Raw genomic sequence first — 21,644 nt, 5'->3', positions numbered from 1 at the left:
TCAATTTGAATTTATGCCCCCTTAGGATTGTAATCTGAACAAGTGGAAGAATCCCAAAAGAATTCAGCATGCTCAACCCATTCAAGGCCTTATACATCTCAATCAGATCACCTCACAGGTGCCTAATCTCCAGCTGCTGCAATTTGCAGAACTTAAGTTTCTCTTGGTAAGAGGATCCCTTCATTCCCCTCACCAATCTTGTTGGGCTTCTCTGTACACACTCAAGCAAATCTACATCCTTCCTAAAATGAGGACTCCAGACCTATACACAGTACTCAAGGTGTGGCCTGACCATTGCCTTATACAGAGGAACAATCACCTCCTTTTCCCTGCTAGCAGAATTCCTGTATATCATTGACAAAACCCCATGACCTGCTCTGGCAGCCTGTCTGCATTGCTCAGAAAATTTCTAACTGCACAATTACTCCTAGGTCTTTTCATTTTCTCCCACCCTAAGTACCACACATTGGTACATTTCTCTGGGGTTACTTCTACCCATATGCAGTACTTTGCATTTGTCAAGGTTAAACTTCAGTTGCCATTTCTCAGCCCATCTTCCCAAATTTTCTAGATCCTGTTGCAGTAGCACACTGCCATTACTGTCATTAACAACCCTGACAACCTTTGTATCATCTGCAAACTTCAACACTAAACCTGATATACCTTCATCAATATCATTGATAAATATACAAAACAACAGTCGACCCAACACCAAACCCTGTGGGACTCCACTAATAACATTAGTCCACGAAGAGCAGCGCCCATTGATTACCACCCTCTGTCTTTTCCCACTCAACCATCCTTTTAACCATTGTAGCAACTTACCCTTAATACCATTCTGCTGCAATTTGTACAGTAGTCTTCCATGAGCAACAGTGTCAAAAGCTTTCCTGAAATCCAAGTGTATGATAACAAAATTATTTTTTCCATCCAGTTCCTTTGTAACCACATCATAATATCCAATCATATTTGTCAGACAAGACTTTCCCTTAACAAACCCATGATGTGTCTGAATTATTGCTGCAGTCTTGTCTAGATGATCCTGCAATGCATCTTTAACCAGTGACTCCATTATTTTACCCAGAACAGAAGTTAAACTAACTGGTCTGTAATTACTTGTGTCACCCTTCGATCCCCCTTTGTGAATTTGGGATACATTTGCACATCTCCAGTCAGTGGGGACCACCCCTGAGTCCAAGGATGCGCTCATAATTATGGCTAAGGGTTTGCTAACCTCCTTTAATATAACCGGATAGATCACATCCACTCCAGGTGCCTTTCTTATGTTTAACTTCAACAATTTCTCCTCCACTTTGCTCTCAGTTATTACAAAATCATTAAGCCCCCTGCCACAATTTGATAACCTTCTGGCATTTTCAATCCTTAATAACTCCTCATGTTTGAATGTAGATGCAAAATACTCATTCAGTTAGTTTGTTTGCTATTTGAGCAGGATCATCAACAGTTGAACCATCGATATCAAGTGGACCAATCTGATTCAACCCCTTCCTTTTAGAGTTTATATAAGTAAAGAAATCCTTGCTGTTTTTCTTAGCATCCTTTGCCAAAGATTTCTCGTAATCTGCCTTCACCTGCCTAACCTCCTTTGTGACTTGATTACAGACTAGCTTATATCTGCCATAGGCTTCTGTGTCGCCTGATAATTTATATGCATCCCATGCATTTTTCTTCTTTGCCACGAGTCTCATTGAACAGGTAATTGTCAAGAAGTTTTTGCTCACACCATTCTATCATAATTGAGTTGATCTAAGTTGCTAATATCATTTTAAACAAACTGCATCACCATTAAACATGAATTGGAAATTTGTTTAAAAACTGAGACACCACCATGACAGCTGTTTTAAGACTAGTCTCTCATAAGACGACAGCTGGGCTTAGCAAGAGAACATATTCTGATCTGCGAATAATGTATCAAATTTAAGTGAGCAGCTTAGTGGTGTATAGAAGGAAAAACTTAGATCAAGCCATGGATAATGGCAATGAGAGTATAAGTTCAAGCCTTTATAGCTGACTTTTAGCTGCTACCATTGCTTGGCTGTTTAGTGAAGTTCAATACATTAACAAATCAAGGCCAAACATTGTCCAACTTTAAAACAGCTGCCATGACAGTTCAAGTTTTAAGCCAAGATTCATCTTTTTATGATACCATTTTATGTACATAAAATGATATTTAGCAACTTAAGTAATGATAATGGCAAATAATAGTAAATAATAATAATATCAACAATGTGAGCATAAACCTAAACCATGGTTGTCCAACTTTCACTGTTACTTGAAGGATTAAAGCATCCTCAATGATGAATTTGAATGCATATAATTTTCAAAATTTTACTTTAGCTATTATAGCATCATATGAACAGCATAAAAGAGAAATTGATAGCTGATTTATCAACAAAACTTATGAAAATTACAGTCATGATAAATTTAACCTATTATGAAGCTATTAGCTGAGCTTCATTATTTAAGGTATGCCTAACTCTCCATATAACTGAGGTAAAAGGTAAACTGCTCATTACAAGAGCATCATCTCCAGAAAAAAGAAGGGCATGACTTGTAAACAAAAATACTTAACTAAATAGCAATCATTACTACCTCTATTTAATATGTAAAGAAACCAATAAATTGAAGGGGGATATATAAATCAATCGCACAAAAAAAAAAATAATAAAAGCTGTTAAATTTAAAAGCTGATAAGGAAGAATCATACTTCAGAAGCTATTTTGCTTGTTTTATTACTTTTTATAATTTATTTTATCAGTACTTATCTGACTTCATTAGTTTTTACCTCTTGTGATTGAATATTTTTACTTATGAAATATTTATTTTACTTTAGAATTTTTCTTTATTGGTTTGATGAGGCTTTCTTTTCTCTACTGGTTTTGAAAAATAAAACACTCATACAATATTCTACACAGCTTCCAAGACATTCTGTATTCATTTTATGATTATATCCATGTATTTGTTTTATGTCTCCTAAGCTGCTACTTGGGAAACCCAATCTAAATATTAATGGCAAGGAAAGAAACCATTCCCTGTTGCTAATCATTGGATCTGTTGATCCTCTCATTCTGATGTTTTTCTGGTTCTTCCAATGTTACCAATAGCATCCAACCAATCGGGCATCAACCCATATGAATGGCAATTTCCCATGTTAACTATCCAGGGCATTATGCTCCAATGATTAAACCCCTTTCAAAATTGTACATAATGCCACCTTGCACATGTTAAAAGGTACTGCATACTCTCACACAGCCTTTCACTTATTGTTTATTCTGTTTTGTTTGCCTGCTAATAGTAGCAGTAATGGACACATTACCGTACATTCTACTAAACTAATCAGGTTGACATGATAATAATTTTCATCCATATACCTCACAGTTATTTATGCAAATTTCCAGGTAAATTCATCCATTCTTTCTAGGTGAGGAAATTGCAGTGATGGGCAGTGTGTTTCAAAAAATGAATACTGCTATGATATCAAATTTAATATTACATACCTTTAGGAGATTTCAGAGCACCCTTTACAACAGAACCATGCTCCTGTTCAGCACAATAGAGTGGATTCATGAGGGATCTAACACTGATTTCCTTAGCATCTCCAGCTATTATGCCACGGCATATAGGATCCATGATATAGTCAGCAAACTAATGATAGAATGTACTTTTATAAAAAGTGCTTTTATTTTCCAAGTAAAACTTTTATTTTAGACAGAAAATTCAGTAAATCTTCATAAATCTGACATTTCAAATTCACAACAAAAAACTTCGATACTTTTTAAAAGTTCACATTAAAAGAGTCCTAAAAACCTGGAAATAACTTCTGGAGATCCATATTTCACTAATAGATGTTGTTTCGATCAATGTAAATTATACATGACCATGGAAAACTTTGTTACAGCTCTCTGAAGCCGCATGTCTCAATGTCAATCAAACTCATGCTATTATGTGAATGGGCAGTTTGTTGATAATCAAATCCTGTGATACCACTCAGTCATTGCTACTAATGAAATTTAACAACTGCTGTTATTTAAATTGCATGTCATAAATGTGTGGGGTACCCTTTGGAAATAACAAGCCATTGCATAATAAAGAAATTGAAGTGATATGGCAAAAAAAAAAAAAAAAAAAATTACAAAAAACTGCTTGCTTTTCAAGTTTGTAAGCCATACAGTTGGAACAAGCAACTAATGAGACAGACAGAGTTTAATTATCAATGAACTATCCAATCATATTACACCATAAGTTTGATATCAACATGAATAACCTTTGAGAGAAAATACTCAATGCTGCATGCTTTTTTTTTTTTTTTTTTTTTTTTTTTTTTGTCTTTACTGCCAAGGGAAAATGCTGTGCTTCCTGTGACAGTGACAGAATTGACAGAGCTCTTTAGAAAAGACTACATTATTCACAAGTTGACCTAAATTAGCTAATATAAATTTTAACTGAATAACACCACCCAGTAAGCAAATCTATTATTCATAAAAGACTCTGACACTGTTGTGACCAGTTTAAGAACTATCTGGTTCTGTTATCTGACAACAGGTAGCAACCTGTGCCAAGCAGTGAATAAGTGTATCGAATGTAAATGAGCAGACAAGCAGCAGTCACTATGGTGGTAAAAATCAGTTCCTTCTGAACTATCAGAAGGACACACCAATCTGAAATAACAATCCATTTGCATTTCCTCCTGTTTCTTATTTCAGTTTCAGCATTAGCCTCTTTGTAAGCAAGTAAAACAGGATGTTTTTGGGCCAAAACAGTTGAAATGTGAATCAAAATTTGGAAATAACAAGAAAGAACCAAGGTATCCAGATATTCTTAGATTTGTTTTTTGGGAAGAACTCTTCTTTGGGGACAAAAAAGAGGAAAAACAGGAGATTCAAGGAAAAGCATGTTTTTTAAAGTCCACACTAAAACGTATATTAGAAATTAAACTTCACTGACAAAATATACATTTATATTAAAATACAGCCATAGAATTGTTTACCAGTACAGTATGCTTTTAAAATTTCAAACACTAATTACCTAAGATTTTTATGTCTGTAGATTTCTGTCTGAATATTCTATTAGACATCCGATTTTGATTTGTTCAAGAAATATACTGTGGCATTTTTGCCCTCTTCAGAAATCCTGGGTCAAAGTTTTGTTCATAACAAGGGCTCTGATTTCTAGACTCGCCTTGACAGCAGCATTTGAAAAACTTGATCTGAGTTCAGATCTCTTACTGGTAATCCACCAGTAAGAGATATAAACTCAGTTTTTGTTTTTCTAACTTGGCTAAATTCTCTCATACTCAGCATTGCTATGAGGAATTGTCTGAATGACAAGCATGATATTGGGATAATTTTTTTATATTTCAAGCTTCCTTGTGCATTTGTCAGTTCCCCATCCAAGCACCACAGTACAGTCAGTTCTCATATAGCATGATAGTTGTGTTCCTAGAAACCCTCGTGCAATGCAAAATTGTGCAATATAAACAACAGGCCCTATGGGAAAAATTGGGTTAGGTGCCGACCACCCAAGATTGAACACACATTTGTAACCAAACACAATAAATAATCATAATAAACTATTGATAATGCTTTTACTTCTATCATAAGCAAACTTGTTCTTTGTTTGGATTTCTATCCAAACAGGTGGCAGCCGTTCCATCTCTTCCAATTCTTTGTGCCTTGATCTAATGGATTTTAATTACACTTTGAGTTGTTCCTACTATGAAAGTTGTTTTTATTTTCTCTGCATTCTTTCTAATTCTCGGCGTTGCCTCATTTAGGCCTGTAGCACATGCAATATCACATGGTCTTTCATTTCGCTCAAAGCGTTTCACAATTTCATATTTTTTTCTGTATCAGGAAATACAGAAAAAAATTTTTCTGTATACAGAAAAAATTTTTACTGGCTATAAGAAAAAAATTTTTCTTATAGCCAGTCCAGAAAATTTTTTTCTGGACTGGCTATAAACCTTACCGGGAAAACCCCGGTGGGCCAGAGGCCAATGTGATTTTGGTCATAAACACTAGTATGAGGCCACTACAAATTTTCCCGGGTAAGAATTTTTGACCCAGTCTGCCTCTGTTTACCGATATTGCTTTTCTTTCTCTCTCTGAATCTGTAGTGTCTTCACCAGGACGCTTCCTTTTCACACACCTCTTAAGTATTTTACTCATTTTTAGGGAATAAAACGCAATTACAAAATGAGGAGGCACGCTTGATACACATAAACAAAGCTGTGCACATGTAACAACTGAATAAACAACACCGTAAAGGCAGAGACAACTCTATTAACATCTCACTAGCTCACATTTTACTAAAGCACATTTCTGGGGGTTACTGTCATAAAACAATAAAAACAATTTTCAGTTGCGTTTCTGCTAGTGGAATCTGTTGTAAACTGGTAGTAAACTCGATCTAATTGCATTTGCGATAATACCGATAGCTAGAATTGTGTGGGTTTTTACGTTATTATGGTGAAATGTGTTTCCACTTCACTGATATAAAAACATAAATACATTTTCTGAATCTTCTCTTCATTCCTATCGTGTTGCATTCAGTTGGAGTGATTCCGCATTCGACTGCCATTTCTTGTAAACACAAAGGCGAATCATGCATAAGCGAATTCGGTTCATGTTATATACGATATCGTTCCCCTATTTATAAATCGTGTGTGATCGAATTCGTGTAGTGTAAACACGTGTTATATGAGGACTGACTGTACATCAATTCTTTCTTCTTTCATAACAGCCTCTGGTAGGTTCTCACACTGAAACTGACAGCACTAATGCGGCAACACATCTACTGTTTTATTTATTTCTTTATATTTCATGCCATTTAATAACACCAAGTACAGGAAACTCATCTAGAAAAAATTAACGTTGAAAATTATGCACTGCCAGTTGATGAAATTAGTCTAATCTGCATTTATAGGAACATATTTCAATGTGCACCATGTAGTCGTTGGTTTGTTTGTTATTTGGTTTTTAGGAGCATTAGCAACTAAGGCCATATTGCTCCGGGTATATGCAGTGCTCATTCCCTGACCTTTCTGCATCCTTTGTATTTGGTGGCTCACGGGCTCGAACCCCGGTCTAATCAAGAAGCGTGTGCTACTCACTGCTGCTCCTGCCCACGGAGGTGCCTATCCTGGTAGCTTCTCTGCAGAGAGGCTGCCAGGACAGTTCATGGGGGTTTTGTCAATGATATCCAGGAATTTTGCTAGCAAGGATAAGGAGGTGATTGCCCCATTGTATAAGGCAATGGTCAGGCCACTGACCATTGCCTTATACATTTGTGCTGAGTCATACAAACTTGCTTTCTTGCTCATCACTACTAACACTAACATGCACACACTTTTTTACTTTAGTGGCATGTATCAGTTGGAAATGTTTAAATCTATCTATTCTCTTAGCACTTCTCTCTCTCTCTGGATACCAGTAATTGTCTACTAATTATTATGCATACAGGTCTGGAGGCATCGATTTAGGAAAGATGTGGAGCTGCTATAACAAGTACAGAGAAGGGCAACAAGATTGGGTGAGCAGAACAAAGTGGTGCTCTTACCAAGTTCTGCAAATTGTAGTGTCTGGAGATGCACCTGCAAGGTGATCTAATTCATGTGTTTAAGACTTTGAATGGATTGAGCAAGCTCAATGCTTATAGGAGTCTTCCTCTTGCACAGACCACATGCATGAGGGGGGCACAAATTCAAACTGAGGAAGGACGGTTGCAGAATAGATGTGCACATGTTTGCCTTTAGCCAACGGGTGGTTGATTGTTGGAACAAACTTCCATCTTAATGTGGAAGTTGATAGTTTAAGTAAATTCAAGGATGAACTAGACAAACTATTGGAGGGAATGAACAGGTAAAATGGAAGGTGTAGTGTTTTTTTTTTCCTGGCGCTGTATAAGTTTACTTTTTTTTTTTGCATTGTTTGCCACTGCTAATGCCATGCTCGTTAAGGGTCATAAATTCAAACTGAGGATGGCTTTATGATATATCAGTGGATATTTGCTTTCAGCCAGCAGGTAGTTGATTGATGGAACAAATGTCCATCTAGTTATGTAAGTGGGCAGTTTTTTAATAAATTTATGGAATAACTAGACAAATTATTAAAAGAGAAAGATAGGTGATATCAGATGTGTGTGTTTTTTTGTGTTTTTTTTTTGTGCTGAGTCATACAAACTTGCTTTCTTGCTCACCACTACAAATACTGACACTAACATGTACACACTTTTTTACTTTAGTGGCATGTATCAGTTGGAAATGTTTAAATCTATCTATTCTCTTAGCACTTCTCTCTCTGGATACCAGTAATTGTCTACTAATTCTTAATCAACTTTCACAGGAAGACAGCTGCCTTTTCAGCAGAGCCTATTACCACAAAGTGCTCAATATCCTCTTTTAATACTCTTGCTTCTTCAGTTTTTAGGCCAACATAACAGCCAGATTATATTAGCAACAAAACACTAAGCATCAAACAGTTTTTTTGAAGGAATTCCACATGCTTTCAGGTTGTTCAGAAGATGTCTAATCAAGAAATAGGACTATTCACACACTTTACACACCACAATAAATAATTGTAATAAACAAGCATTACATTACACACCCTTTACCAGGTACTGAACTAGAACAAGGATTGGTCTTTCTCTAACTGCTGATTTCATATTGTATGAGGTGGCTTCAATCCAGTATTTAGTGTTCTAACAGACTGGATTAGAGACATTTCATACATCAGCAGTTCGAGAAAGGCCGATTTTGTAATCCTTGTTCTGATTCACTATGCATACAAGAACCCAGTAACAGGTTTGTAACATAAAGCTTGTTTATTAAAATTATTTATCATGGGTGGATGGGTGTATAAGGAGTGTGAATAGTTTATTTCTTGATGGATAACACACCAACAAAAAAAAAAGTTTAATTTAAAGACATTATTAAGGCTAATGATGTCCAATGTATTGTACCAAGTCACCTTCCAGTACTGGCACTGAGAGCACGTTGCTTTTGATTTTACAATTTTTATTATTACAAAAGATCCTCAAAATAAGACACAGGTGGGAATAAGTTTGATACTTCCAAGGTGCTATATAGCATCTATTAATTGGGCAGATTGCAGAGTGAGGGCAAATATACTTGAATTATGGAATACCTTTAAAGCCAAAATCATAGAAGCCACGAACACATTCATACCATTAAGAAAATATTGCAGGAAGATGGCCAAAATGGAAAAATACAGAGCTTGCCAGTCAAATAGAGCAGAAAAAGATAGCATGGGATAGTTAGAGCAATGAAAGGTACTGAAGCCAAGGCTGTGTATCAGAAAGCACGGGCTAAGACAGCAAAGAATGGGGAAGAGGAATTTTGTGTATGTGAATACAAGGAAGTAAAAAAGTGAATCAGATTAGTCCTTCATGCACTGGATGTGGGAAATCTTAGACGACCCAGCTAAAGTTGCAGAAGAACTGAACAGGTACTTTGCATCTGTCTTTACTGAAGAAAAACCCTTCATGTTGAGAAAAGGCCGTGTAAGCGAGGCTGAGTCATACTGTTGTTGTTATTATTTGGTTTTCAGGAGCATTGGCAACTAAGGCCATATTGCTCCAAGGATATGTGGTGGTCATTCCCCGATCTTTCCGCATCCTCCGTATTTGGTGGTCACGGGCTCGAACTCTGGTCTAATCAAGAAGCATGTGGAGCTTCTTGATTAGACCAGAAGAAGCGTTGTATGACTCAGCAGGCACCTCCTGGCTATGGAGGTGCCTGCTGAGTCTTACAAAACTAGTGATTTCAAAATTACAGATCACTGTTGATTAGAAAAACTTTCAGCATAAAGGCAAATAAGGCTCCTGGAGTTGATAGCATATAGCAAGTAATTTTGAGGGAGGCTGCCAGGGATGTATTGAACCACTGAAGTTAATTTGGATATGATTCCTTTGGGTTGGAGAAGCCCAATTTTTCACCAATACATAAAGGCAGTTCTAAGAGCAAGTTGGTAAACTACAGACTAGTTTGTCTGACTTCACTGGTCTGTAGGGAAAATCTTAGAGGCAAATGATTAAGAGCAGAATCCAGGGACATTTATATAATATGGCATTCTGAATAACACATAATATGGTTCTGTTAAGGGAAAATTATGCTTAACTAACTTAGTAGGCTATTTTTATATAGTTGCAGTGAACAATTTTGACATAGTTTATTTGGATTTTAGCAAGGCATTTGACAGACCCTCATGAGCTGAGGGACTGACCTATAAACTGGAACATGTTTGGATTACTGGAAAAATTCTAAGATGGACTGTTGGGTGGCTGCAGGGCAGAAGGCAGAGGGTTGTGATTAATGGATATTCTTCAGATTGGTATAAAGTCAAAAGTGGGGTACCCAAGGACTGGTTCTTGGACCACTGTTGTTCCTGATTTTCATCAATGACATGGACTATGGGATAGAATGCTTGATGTTAAAATTTGCAGATGATGTAAAGATTGGTAGAGTAGTTAGTGATCAGTACCAAGCAGTGCTCCTTCAGGATGATTTGAACAGGTTGGAAGAATAGTCAGAAAAGTGGTAGCTATGTTTTAATGGAGCAAAATGCAAGGTCTTACACTTGGCAAACAGCACCCCAAAAATAAATTACACTTGGTGATGCTGAATTAAAAACAGAAGAGAAAAAAGGGATCTGGAAGTTATAATATGGGCAGATATGAAGTTTTCTAAGCAGTGTAAACAGGAAGTCAGGAAAGTCCATGGTGTTGTATCGATCATTATTCTGATGAACAATGTATGCCACAGAAAGGGATATAATTATTGAAGGAGCAGTAATTGAAAAGCTGTATTCATATACTTACCGGGACAAGTCATTAGCTGTAATAATGATAAATGGCTGGAAGTCAAGAGAAGAATAAATTTCAGATAGCATTCAGGAAATACAGTCACATACTGAGGAGCAATATCCCAATTTGCCTGAAACTTAAAAAAATGAACCAACACAGTGACTTATGGAAATGAAACTTGGATACTCACCAAAAGAATGGAAGAGAAGCTGAAAACTACAAAGCAAAGAATGGAACAAATTATATTAGGAATCAGTCTGTTGGATAAGAAGAGAAACACATGGATTAGGCAGCAAGCACAAATAAAGGACATTCTTATCAAAACTAAAGAACTGAAATAGACTTCGGCAGGACACAACTCGAAGACATGAGATGGTCTAAGAAAATAATAGAATGATACCCAAGAGGCACTAAAAGAAAACCTGGAAGACAACAATGGAGATGGATAGATGAAATTCACGAGTTCGTAAGTAGTAAATGGATAGCTATTGCACAAAACAGAAGTTACTGGAGAGGCCTTCATCCTGCAGTGAATTGAAAATGGCTGATGATGATCCTGAAGAGATAGGTAGGTCATAATCCTACTATATAAGGCACTGTTGTGAGACCACATTTAGAATACTTTGGTTCAAGTGTGGAGACTTCATCTGAAAAAAGGATGAAGAGCTTCTTGAAAGGATCCAAAGATGGGCAACTCTCATAGTGAGGTCAGCAAAAGGATAACCATACAAAGAAAAACTCAATTTATGTAGGCTATAGAGCTTAGCAACCAGGCACCTGGCTGAGGTTTATAAGGCTCTGATAGGGGTTACTAAAATGAATGAAGGTGGAATTTTTCACTGTTAAAGAATTCCAGAACTTGGGGCATAAATTCAAATTACAGGAGAAGGGGTTTAGACTAGATTGTAGGAAGTTTCCTTTAGCCAGTAAGTTAGTGATTGCTGGAACAGGCTGCCTCTGCTGGTAGTTGAGGCTAACAGTTTGAATTTCTTCAAACTGTCAGCCTCAAAATTGGATAATTATCTACATGAGAAGGGCAGTGCATGATCTGTATTTTCTTATTTGCTTTCTTTTTTTTGGTGGTGCAGCAAACACCTGTGACTTCCACTATATGAATAATATTAATACTAAGACATTTTATAAAACTTAGAAAATAGTGCAGGATACAATTGGTGTACCCTGCTCTACTTGTCTGTGTGTGTATATACAAAAAAACCTTTAGATGGTGCTACTACGTAATAGATAAAACAAAACCAAACCGAAGCATATACCAAGCATCTGATCTTATTAATATTAGTAAGATTATGACCATCACTAATATTGGTGATGTTCGTAATCTGTTTTTTCTTCTTTTTCTTGTTGATTTCATAAATAACCTAATTTGCATATAATCAATTTAATTTTGATTATTGGTCATATTCAATTATTTCAATTATGACTATCATAATGCCTGTCACTAATTAATATTAGTAGTGGCAAATGATACAATAAAGCAAGCTTATATACAATCAGCAAAAAAAGAGCAACATTTCTGATATCACCTATCCATCTCCTTTAATAATCTGTTTAGTTGTTCCTTGACTTTATTCAGATTACCCACTTCCACAACAGCAGATGGAAACCTGTTCAAACAATCAACAATGATTTACTAAGATTGGCTGAAGGCAATCTTAGAAAATAATTTAATTTTCTGCATTAAATATGAGCAAAGCCACAGCCATCTAATAGCAGCTTTCAGCCTAATATCAATAAATTTAGTAAGTCCTTATTTGAAAATTTAATACAAACTTAACTAAAATCCAAAAAAAAAAAGTAATCTTTTGATGAAACTATAAAACACACAATTTCCAGAAATCCAATGAAACAAGAAAAGTTGTCATGTACATTGTCAACATCTGGAGCTGCAGGGCTTGCTAATCCTTACTGTCAGTTTTCTTGATCTACTAAATAATATCACAGTCTTCCATTTTTCAGAATGGCCACTATTGACTTTAGAAGACTCAAAACAAACAACATGCAACAGCACTCAATAATAAATTATTAACACAGCAAACAAGCAACACCTTCCTGCACCCTCTTGAAGATCTAAGCTCCTTACTGAAACTAATGCTGGTTGCAACAACTGTCCGATGTATCCTGTATGTCTTTCACTACCTTAAGAGGAGGGGTGTTCAAACTGCTTTGAGAGGATGCTATATAGCAAATTGGAATTTACATGTAACACAGATATTTGCATTTCATTAATCAGCCTATCCAAAAAACATATCAATAAACATGTCAAAACAGACTAAATAATTCATTTATTTATTTATTTTTGTTCTCTATAAGCAAAAACTAATTTTTCACTATTTAAATTGTACCTCTCTCCCAAATCTTCGCATTGTGAATTCATGGACACTTTCATCATCTATCCGAGTCAGTGGAGTAAAAATATCCTTAAGCAAAAACCAAATAAGAGGTTTAGAATGTGGATAGATACTACGAAAGATGTGTGAGAATTGTGAAGGTAAAGGATGAAGGTTTTGATTGACTAGTATGAAACGTCTTAAGGCAGCTGGATGGTTTTTTGTAATTTTAATAATTTTTGAAGTTAGACCTAGTTCATCTACCTATAAATAAAAAAAGAAAAAAAAAATCAAACATGCAAGATTATACAGAATAATTTGACACTAATGAATTTATTACAAAAAAAAAAAAAAAAATCTATAGCTAAGTAACTGTTCCAAAACTGAATGTAATGAAACACGAAGTGTTTTATTTAATCTTTCTTATATGCTCTAATATACTATTTTAATATATAGTATATAATCTGGAGTATACAATTTCTTATATACTCTAATAGTTGTAAAAGAATAAGAGAAGTTTACCTCCATACGATACGTAAAACACTTCCGTATGATACTCTCCAGAAATTAAAATAAAAGCAATTAAAAAATTGAAAACAAATTAAAAAATAGAAAATCTTACATTACAGTAAGAAATAATTAACAATAATTAAAAATTAAATGAACAAAATTAAAAATCAATTTAATGCAATTAAAAATTAAGTAAAATATTAATTTAATGAAAAAAATTGCAAAGCGATTTTCCTTCCTTTTTTATTAAATTAATTTTTTACTTAATTTTTAATTGTGCTAAATTGGTTTTTAATTGTGTTCATTTGATTTTTAATTATTGTTAATTATTTCTTAATGTAAGATTTTCGATTTTTTAATTTGTTTTTGATTTTTCAATTGTTTTCGTTTTAATTTCTGGAGAGTATCATACGGAAGTGTTCTACATATATTGAGCTAAACTTCTCTTATTCTTTTACAAATATTGATATCAATGTATAACATATTGAGCATTATAGCTCTGGTTCATACTATCATACTCTAATATTAGAGACATTGCTATTATTGTCATATAAATTTAAATTTAAAGTTTTAAATTTTTTTTTTGAATGGTCTTATAAACAAATCATCAAGTATATGAATAGGCCTTTTGTTTCGGGTTCCATACTGTCAATAAGGAATATTGCGACTTCCGAAAACTGTTTATTATAGAGTAAGGTACAAATATAAAACAGGAGCTTTTGGGGTTATGTACCCCTTCATACAGTGGAAATACGTTGTATATAGAATCTCAATATAGGACTGGACGTGACTATGCATAGTAGGCAATGTAGGCACGTGCACAAAGTGGATAACTATTATAAACAATGTATAAGTTACTGAGCAGAATCAGACAGACGTTTGGTGCTGTGACTGCGAGGCACATATATGAGACATATGCCAGCATTCGTCGCATTGTAAAACAGCTACCTCCATGATTGGATGCATACACACGCCTCTACTGCAGTTCAAGATACTACTACAATTGGCAATATGCAGAGCTTCATGCCACATGCATTCACAGTAGTCAACGATCTCCACATCACATCAGGGATTGAGATTGCGTTGTTCAGACCAATAATGTTCGGCAACTGCGGAATGTTCAGAATCAGTGGGCAGCAGGGCCTTTTTGTGTTCCAAGACAGACCCGATCTTGCAGGCTTCTAGCAGTTTCACCCATTTAACAACTAACGCAATCACAGCAAGTGATTCAGTATACAGTACCACTACGTAAGAAGGAGGGATTGGTGTTTTCACCCTAGAAATTAATGATCATAATACTCTGCCTGAAAGTTTTAAACACCTTATACGGTAGGTGCGAAGGATTCTGGCATGGCATTCTAAAATGTCCGGGTAGCAAGGAATGTAGGCAGTTGAGATCACTTTGTTGTTACAAGTGGATTAGGCTGCACAGCAAGCTCATGAGCTTGTAAATCACATTTATCTTTTTTTGTAAGTCACATATGAGCCAGATAACCGCATCTTGAAAGGTCAGCTTTTACCTTCAAAATTTCTAACCACATGCCTTGCTAGAGTGGGTTCATGCATGGGCAAGTAGGGAGCATGTGGTACTAAGTAAATGGCTGGGGCATGTGCAGACCTATAGTTTGTAAACTGGCCTGCAAACATGGGTTTTCTATAAACCAAAGTTCTTAAATGCGGGCCTATGCAATGTGGATGTTGTTTGCCTCTAGTTCGATGGTAAACTGGATGAAGGATGACAGGGAGTTGAGGTGTTGTAGCAGTTGGGTTTCCAATCCCCGAGAGATAATAGCAAAAATATCATCCATGTACCAACCCCAGAGGGTGACAGAGACAGGCAGGTTTGAAAATATACAGCTCACTAATTCCTCCATGGCATTGTTAGCTATGTTGTTGTTGTTAAATTTGTTGGTGCATCAGCAACTTAGGCTATAATGCACTGATTACTGTCTAATATCTTCTTAGTTTGTCTTACATGTGATATGGTTCATATATTGTGATATTTATTTATCAATTTTAGAAAGAGAAAAATGTCATTCATGTCCTCACGATCTCCTAGAACACTCTGTAATGATAACTGGCGGGAGTTACGAAAATGAGAGAAGAAAGTAGATTTCCGTTCTTGCAGATATAGCGGGCATTCCAGGATGATATGTTTTACTGTTAGTGAACATAAGCAGTTGCTGCATTGTGGAGGATCATCGTTTGTTAGTAGGTAGCTATGTGTGAGGAATGTATGACCAATGCGTAATCTGGCTAGGATGGTTTCTTCTTTTCTGTTTCGTCTCAGACTGGATTGCCATTGCTTGGGTTCTCTCTTGATTTCAAGAAGTTTATTATTTGCTTGACCTTGCCACATGCGTGTCCACTGTTGTTTATACATCTGTTTGATAATGGATTTATGGTCAATATAAGGAGTCCTGAAATTAGATGGTATCACATTTGTAGCACATTTAGCAGCTAAATCTGCCTGCTCGTTTCCTAGTATTCCAGCGTGTCCAGGGATCCAACAAAATATTACTAGCTGTCCATGTCCGTGAAGTTCTAATAGCTGTGCCCAAATTTTTTGTACCAGCGGATGATTAGGGAAGAATTGACGCTGTAGAGAATTAACAGCACTCAATGAGTCCGTATATATGATGGATTTGGTATACGACTCTTCTTTGATATTCTCTAGAGCTAGAACAATGCCGTATAGTTCTGAGGTATAAGTACTGCATTCAGACGGAAGCTGTCTGGAGATGGTGATATTTGGTAATACTACAGCGGTACCAACTTTACTACCAATTTTGGATCCATCTGTATATATTTGAATGAAAGTGCTAAACTCAGAGGAGTGGGTCTTATGAATTTGTCTAATGTTGGAATCTGGAAGGTTATTCTTTCCCCATTGCTGAAAGTGTCTATCAATATGTATCGGGGGCATTTGCCATGGCTGGGTTTCCATGCTAGTGTCCTGAAGAATATTAGTAAAATTCAGGTCCCAGCTTGTGATAAGAGCTTGAAGCCTAATGCCAGATGGTTTATTGAGCCGTGGTTTACTTTCATAAAGTTTACTCCATTTGGGTATAAAGAGATATTGCCATATGGGATGATGTGGAAGACTGCTGATTTTGGCTGCGTAATTTAGTAACAGAACTTGTCGTCGAAGATGTAGCGGTGGCTCATAGGCTTCGGTATATAGACTTAAGATTGGTGAAGTACGAAAAGCCCCCAGTGCAACTCGTAGGGCACTGTGATGTACAGGATCGAGCCATTTAAGTGCACTCGGTCTGGCCGAGTCATATGCAGGAGACCCATAGTCTAACCTGGATCTAATCAGCGATAGATATAGCTGTAGCAACACGTAGCGATCTGCGCCCCATGACATGGAGGAAATTACTCTCAGAAGATTTAGTTTTCTAAGACAACTTGTACGGATATGTTTTATATGCTCCAGAAAGTTTAATTTTTTATCAAAAATTACACCAAGGAATCTAATACTAGGCTGGAAAGTAATACGATGAGAATCTAACTGTAGGTCTGGATCAGGATGTAAAGAACGTTTGCGACAGAAGTGTACGGCTGTTGTTTTTGGTTTAGAAAGTCGATATCCGTTGTTTTTGGCCCAAGAGACTATTTTGTTAATGGTACCTTGTAGTTGTCTTTCAATTAGTCGCATATTTTGAGAGTGACATGAGATGGCAAGATCGTCAGCATATAGGTATGCGTCAACTGTATTAGGTATACACTTGGTTATGGCATCATAACCAAGTCATAACCAAGGCATCATAATCCTAATGGCAAAGAGTGTGGCGCTCAACACTGAACCTTGGGGAACTCCCTCTTCTTGTACATATGCTCGAGACAATGATGAATGGAATCAGACTTGAAATGATCTATTGCCTAGAAAGTTTTTAATGAATATCGGCAGATGACCCCGAAGTCCACATTTATGTAAGTCCTGAAGAATCCCATATCGCCAAGTTGTATCGAAGGCTTTCTCTATGTCAATGCATATCATGACTAGGTGCTCATTTCTGAGGAAAGCGTTCCGGATATTTGTTTCTGCTTTGATAATGAGATCAAGTGTAGATCTTCTTCTCCGGAAGCCATGTTGGTTTGGACTTAGAATGTTTTCCGTTTCTAGAAACCAGGTCAATCTAGCATTAACTATTTTTTCTAATGTTTTTCCCAGACAACTGGTTAGAGAAATAGGGCGGTAGTTTCTGGGATCTGTGTGGTCTTTTCCTGGTTTCGGGAAAGCCAGCACATAAGAATGGCACCAGCTAGCAGGGTAATACTCCTCTAGAAAAATTCTTTTATACAGTTGTAATAGGGCAGTTAATAAATCCTCACTTAAATGAAAGATCATGGTGTAAAAAATTCCATCGGGGCCTGGAGCACTATTCTTTAATCGGGAATGTGCACTGCGCAATTCAATCATGGTCAGAGGTAGGTTATACGAATATGGGACGGCAGTATTAAATTTTAGTTTGTATTTTTCTGTCCGGGATTTTAACAATTGAAATGCTGGTTCGTATGTGGCAACAGCTGAAAGTGTTTCAAATGAATTACCTAAGATATTGGCAATCTCCAGAGGTTCAGAAATTTCCTTCCCTCTTACAAGTAGAATAGGAGAAATTGTTTGTGAGTATTTGCCATTAATTCGTTTGATTTTTTTCCATATTTTAGAAGTATCTGTGGATCTGTTTATGGTGGAAGCGAAACGTGCCCATGCTTCTTTTTTACTCTCTCGTCTTATATGACGAGCTTTAGCTCTGGCTCTCTTAAACTGTAGGAGGTTGGCTGTAGTTGGATATTTTCGAAACAGATTCCAGTACTTATTTCTTTCTTTTTTAGCATTGTTACATGCTTCATTCCACCACATTTTTGGATGAAGCCTGATTTTGGATGAAGATTTTGGAATAGCAGCCTCCGATGCTTTCATTATTTTTCGTGTAGTATACCTGACTGCAGAATCAATTGTGAGGGTTGTTATGACGGCAGTATCTATTCGAGCTATTTCCTGGTATTTAGTCCAGTTAGCCTTTTCAAATTTCCAGCTTGTCCTAATTTCTCTCTGGGGAGGAGAACTTGAACTGAAAGTACAGATGATAGGAAAGTGATCGCTACCACAAGGGTTATCAGTAACAGTCCAGTCTATGATAGGAAATATTGTTGGGGAGCATATTGAAAGATCAATAGCTGAACTTGAACCAGATGGAGAGTGTATGTATGTGTGATCACCACTGTTTAGAATAGTTAGATTATGTTTATCTAAAAATTTTTCTATTATCTGTCCTCTAGAGTCAAGATGTTGGGAACCCCATAGAGGGTGATGGCCATTCCAGTCACCCATAATACAAAAGGGAACAGGTATTTGCTTAACTATATCATCTAAATCATCAAGGCTGTATGAATGGTTTGGCGATAGATACAACGAAACTAATGTTACTGTTATACCAATGGTGACACGAACTGCAACTGCCTCTAAAGATGTTTGCATGGGGATAGGCCTACAGGGAACTACAGAGTTCACTATGACTGCTACTCCTCCATGAGCTGAGTTAGAGGAACTTCTATCTTTTCTATATATAGTATAATGCTTAATTGTCATAGACACTGTATTTGTGAGATTGGTTTCTTGAATGCACACTGCAACAGGCTTATATTTACTTAATAGATTGTAAAAGTCATCTACGTTACCACGGAGCCCACGGCAATTCCACTGAATAACTGTACTCATTGTTTGGTTTTAACTGGTGTCTCCTAACATCCGTGAAGTAGTCTGCTTACGCCTGTCTATTTTTCCCTTTTCCTTCTTTGAGAATACTGGTCTGCCTGTGTCGATGTCATCTTCTGGATGAATTTCAAGAATTGTATCGTCATCGCCTGCTTTTTCATCGATGTCCATGGTATCAGATCTGAGTTTGCATTTATCACTTCTTTCAGAGCTCTTGATTTGTTCTTTCTGTTGCTGTTTGGGATTCTTATCTGGAGGAACTGTTACTGGTGTATTTACTTCTTTTGTTACATATCTGGAGGGAGAGTGTTCCTTTGATGAAGAAAGTACTGATTTAGCCCAACCAGATATAGAGATATTTGGAGGGACTGAGCAGTCAGTTTGAGTTGATATTGAGCGTAGTCGTTGAGTAATTGATGCATACGTAGATGATTTGACAGGAGTTGTAAATTGTTTTTTTGCCTCTTGATATGACACCTTATGCTCTATTTTATATTTCTGAATATTCTTCTCTCGTTTCCATTGATCGCAGTCCTTAGAGAAGGCAGAATGATTTCCATGGCAATTAGGACAGTTTTGAGTTTCCTTGTTACAATCGGTATGTGTGTGTTCTTTAGAACCACAAGCAGCACAAGTGACTACACCTCTGCATACCATTTGCGAATGACCAAATTTTTGGCACTTGAAGCACCGTACCGGATTGGGAATGTATGGTCTAACATGACATCTGAGGTATCCAGCCTTTATAGTTGTGGGGAGAATTGGTGTTTTAAAAGTCAGTATAACTGTCCGAGTAGGGACAAGCTCTCCATCTCTTTTGATCAAAATTCTTTTGGCGTGGATTACATTTTGGTTGTTTAATTCCTGGACAAGTTCATCTTCCGATACATTTAGGAGATCCCATTCTGATATTACCCCTTTAGAGGAGTTCAAGGTGGCATGTGGGGTAACCTTTGTGGGAATTCCACCAAAGGTAGAAATTTTCGGGAGTCTCTCTGCATGTCTATGTTCGTTCATCTCCACTAATAAATCTCCAGATCTTAATCGACGAACCATTTTTGGAGGGCCAGCCACATTTTCGAGACATTTCTGAATCAAAAATGGAGATAACTTACTCAGTGGTTGGTCTGTGGAGGAATGCAATATTAAAAAGAGAGGAGCAGAATAATCTGTCCCTTCTTTTTTTTGTCTCTTGGCATGGGATGGGTTTAAGTCATGATCTAGATCATGCCTATCTAGATCTGGATCAGATCCGCAGCTGGACTGTTTTGTGTTTTCCATTACTGCTCCTTTTAGCCCTGGGAGAGTGGATTTCTTCTCCCAGACTTCCAGCCCCGCCACGTGGAGGCAGGAGCGGTGCCACCAGTGACCAAGCGATAAAGAGATTAGTTGTTAGTGTGTTAATAAGTTATTCCTATATACAAAAAGAAAGGTGTCTTGCCTTTCTGTCAAGTGAGCTAACTTCTTTACTTCAGAAGTGCAAAATTAAATAACTTCAGAAAAATAACACTATTCTATAATCAACCGCTCTTTTAAGTAAATCGCTTTCAAAATCGCTTAGAAATCGCTATAGTCACTCGCTTGGCACTCGGGGCAATTGTTAGCTATGATGAAGCTGACGGGGGTTCCCACAGCCGTGCCATGGATCTAGCAGAATAGAGAGTTATCTAAATAATCATGCTGCCAGTCAATCATATATTGAGGGGGCTGCACAAATATCAACTGTGGAGAGCGGAGTCCTGTCGGGTGGTATCACTATCCAAAAGTTGTCTCCCATAGGTAATGGCCTGCTGTAAGGTTTAAAGCGACAGGATGGATGTGCTGCAAAATAGAGGATTATGAAACAGATCTCGTTCACAGTTTCCTCAGGCAAAATAGAGGCAGTTTTGCCTGAGGAAACTGCGAACTAGATCCGTTTCAAAACCGCCTCCATTTTGCATCACATCCGTCCTGCTGATTTAAACCTCAATCATCGCCAAAAAAAAAAAGCTCTTAGGTCACTCAAGAAGGATGACACCATCGTGGTCCTACCCGCTGATAAAGGCCAGCACACTGTAATTATGGACAGGTCTGAGTATTTGAATAAGGCCCTCTCTCCTGTATGCCACTATGTATCTGTACAAGACTCTCATGTTAAAGTTTTAGAGAGATTAGAATCTAAAGTCAACAAATTGATACACGGTTGGTTTACATCTAATAAGATCTCAATCTGTACATTGGCA

General features: G+C 36.8%; 1 protein-coding gene across 4 annotated transcripts in view; it reads right to left on the bottom strand.

Moving 5' to 3' along the window:
- The window catches only part of Ppox (protoporphyrinogen oxidase), a 120,339-nt gene that overhangs the window by 52,762 nt on the left and 45,933 nt on the right, over positions 1-21,644 (bottom strand). For 3 of the 4 annotated variants that reach the window (XM_090389109.1, XM_090389107.1, XM_090389108.1), the window contains exons 4-5: positions 13,203-13,451; positions 3,519-3,666 (exon numbers count right to left, since the gene is read on the bottom strand). In XM_090389109.1, the coding sequence (XP_090245235.1) occupies positions 3,519-3,666; positions 13,203-13,451 (397 nt within the window). The remainder of the gene's footprint in view (positions 1-3,518; positions 3,667-13,202; positions 13,452-21,644) is intronic. The other variant, XM_090389110.1, reaches the window with a different exon arrangement.

Source organism: Mastigoproctus giganteus, chromosome 14 (genome assembly GCF_048544385.1).
Source record: "Mastigoproctus giganteus isolate SK-2022 chromosome 14, ASM4854438v1, whole genome shotgun sequence".
Classification (NCBI taxonomy): Eukaryota; Metazoa; Arthropoda; class Arachnida; order Uropygi; family Thelyphonidae; genus Mastigoproctus; species Mastigoproctus giganteus.
This window is presented reverse-complemented; position numbering and strand designations above follow the sequence as displayed.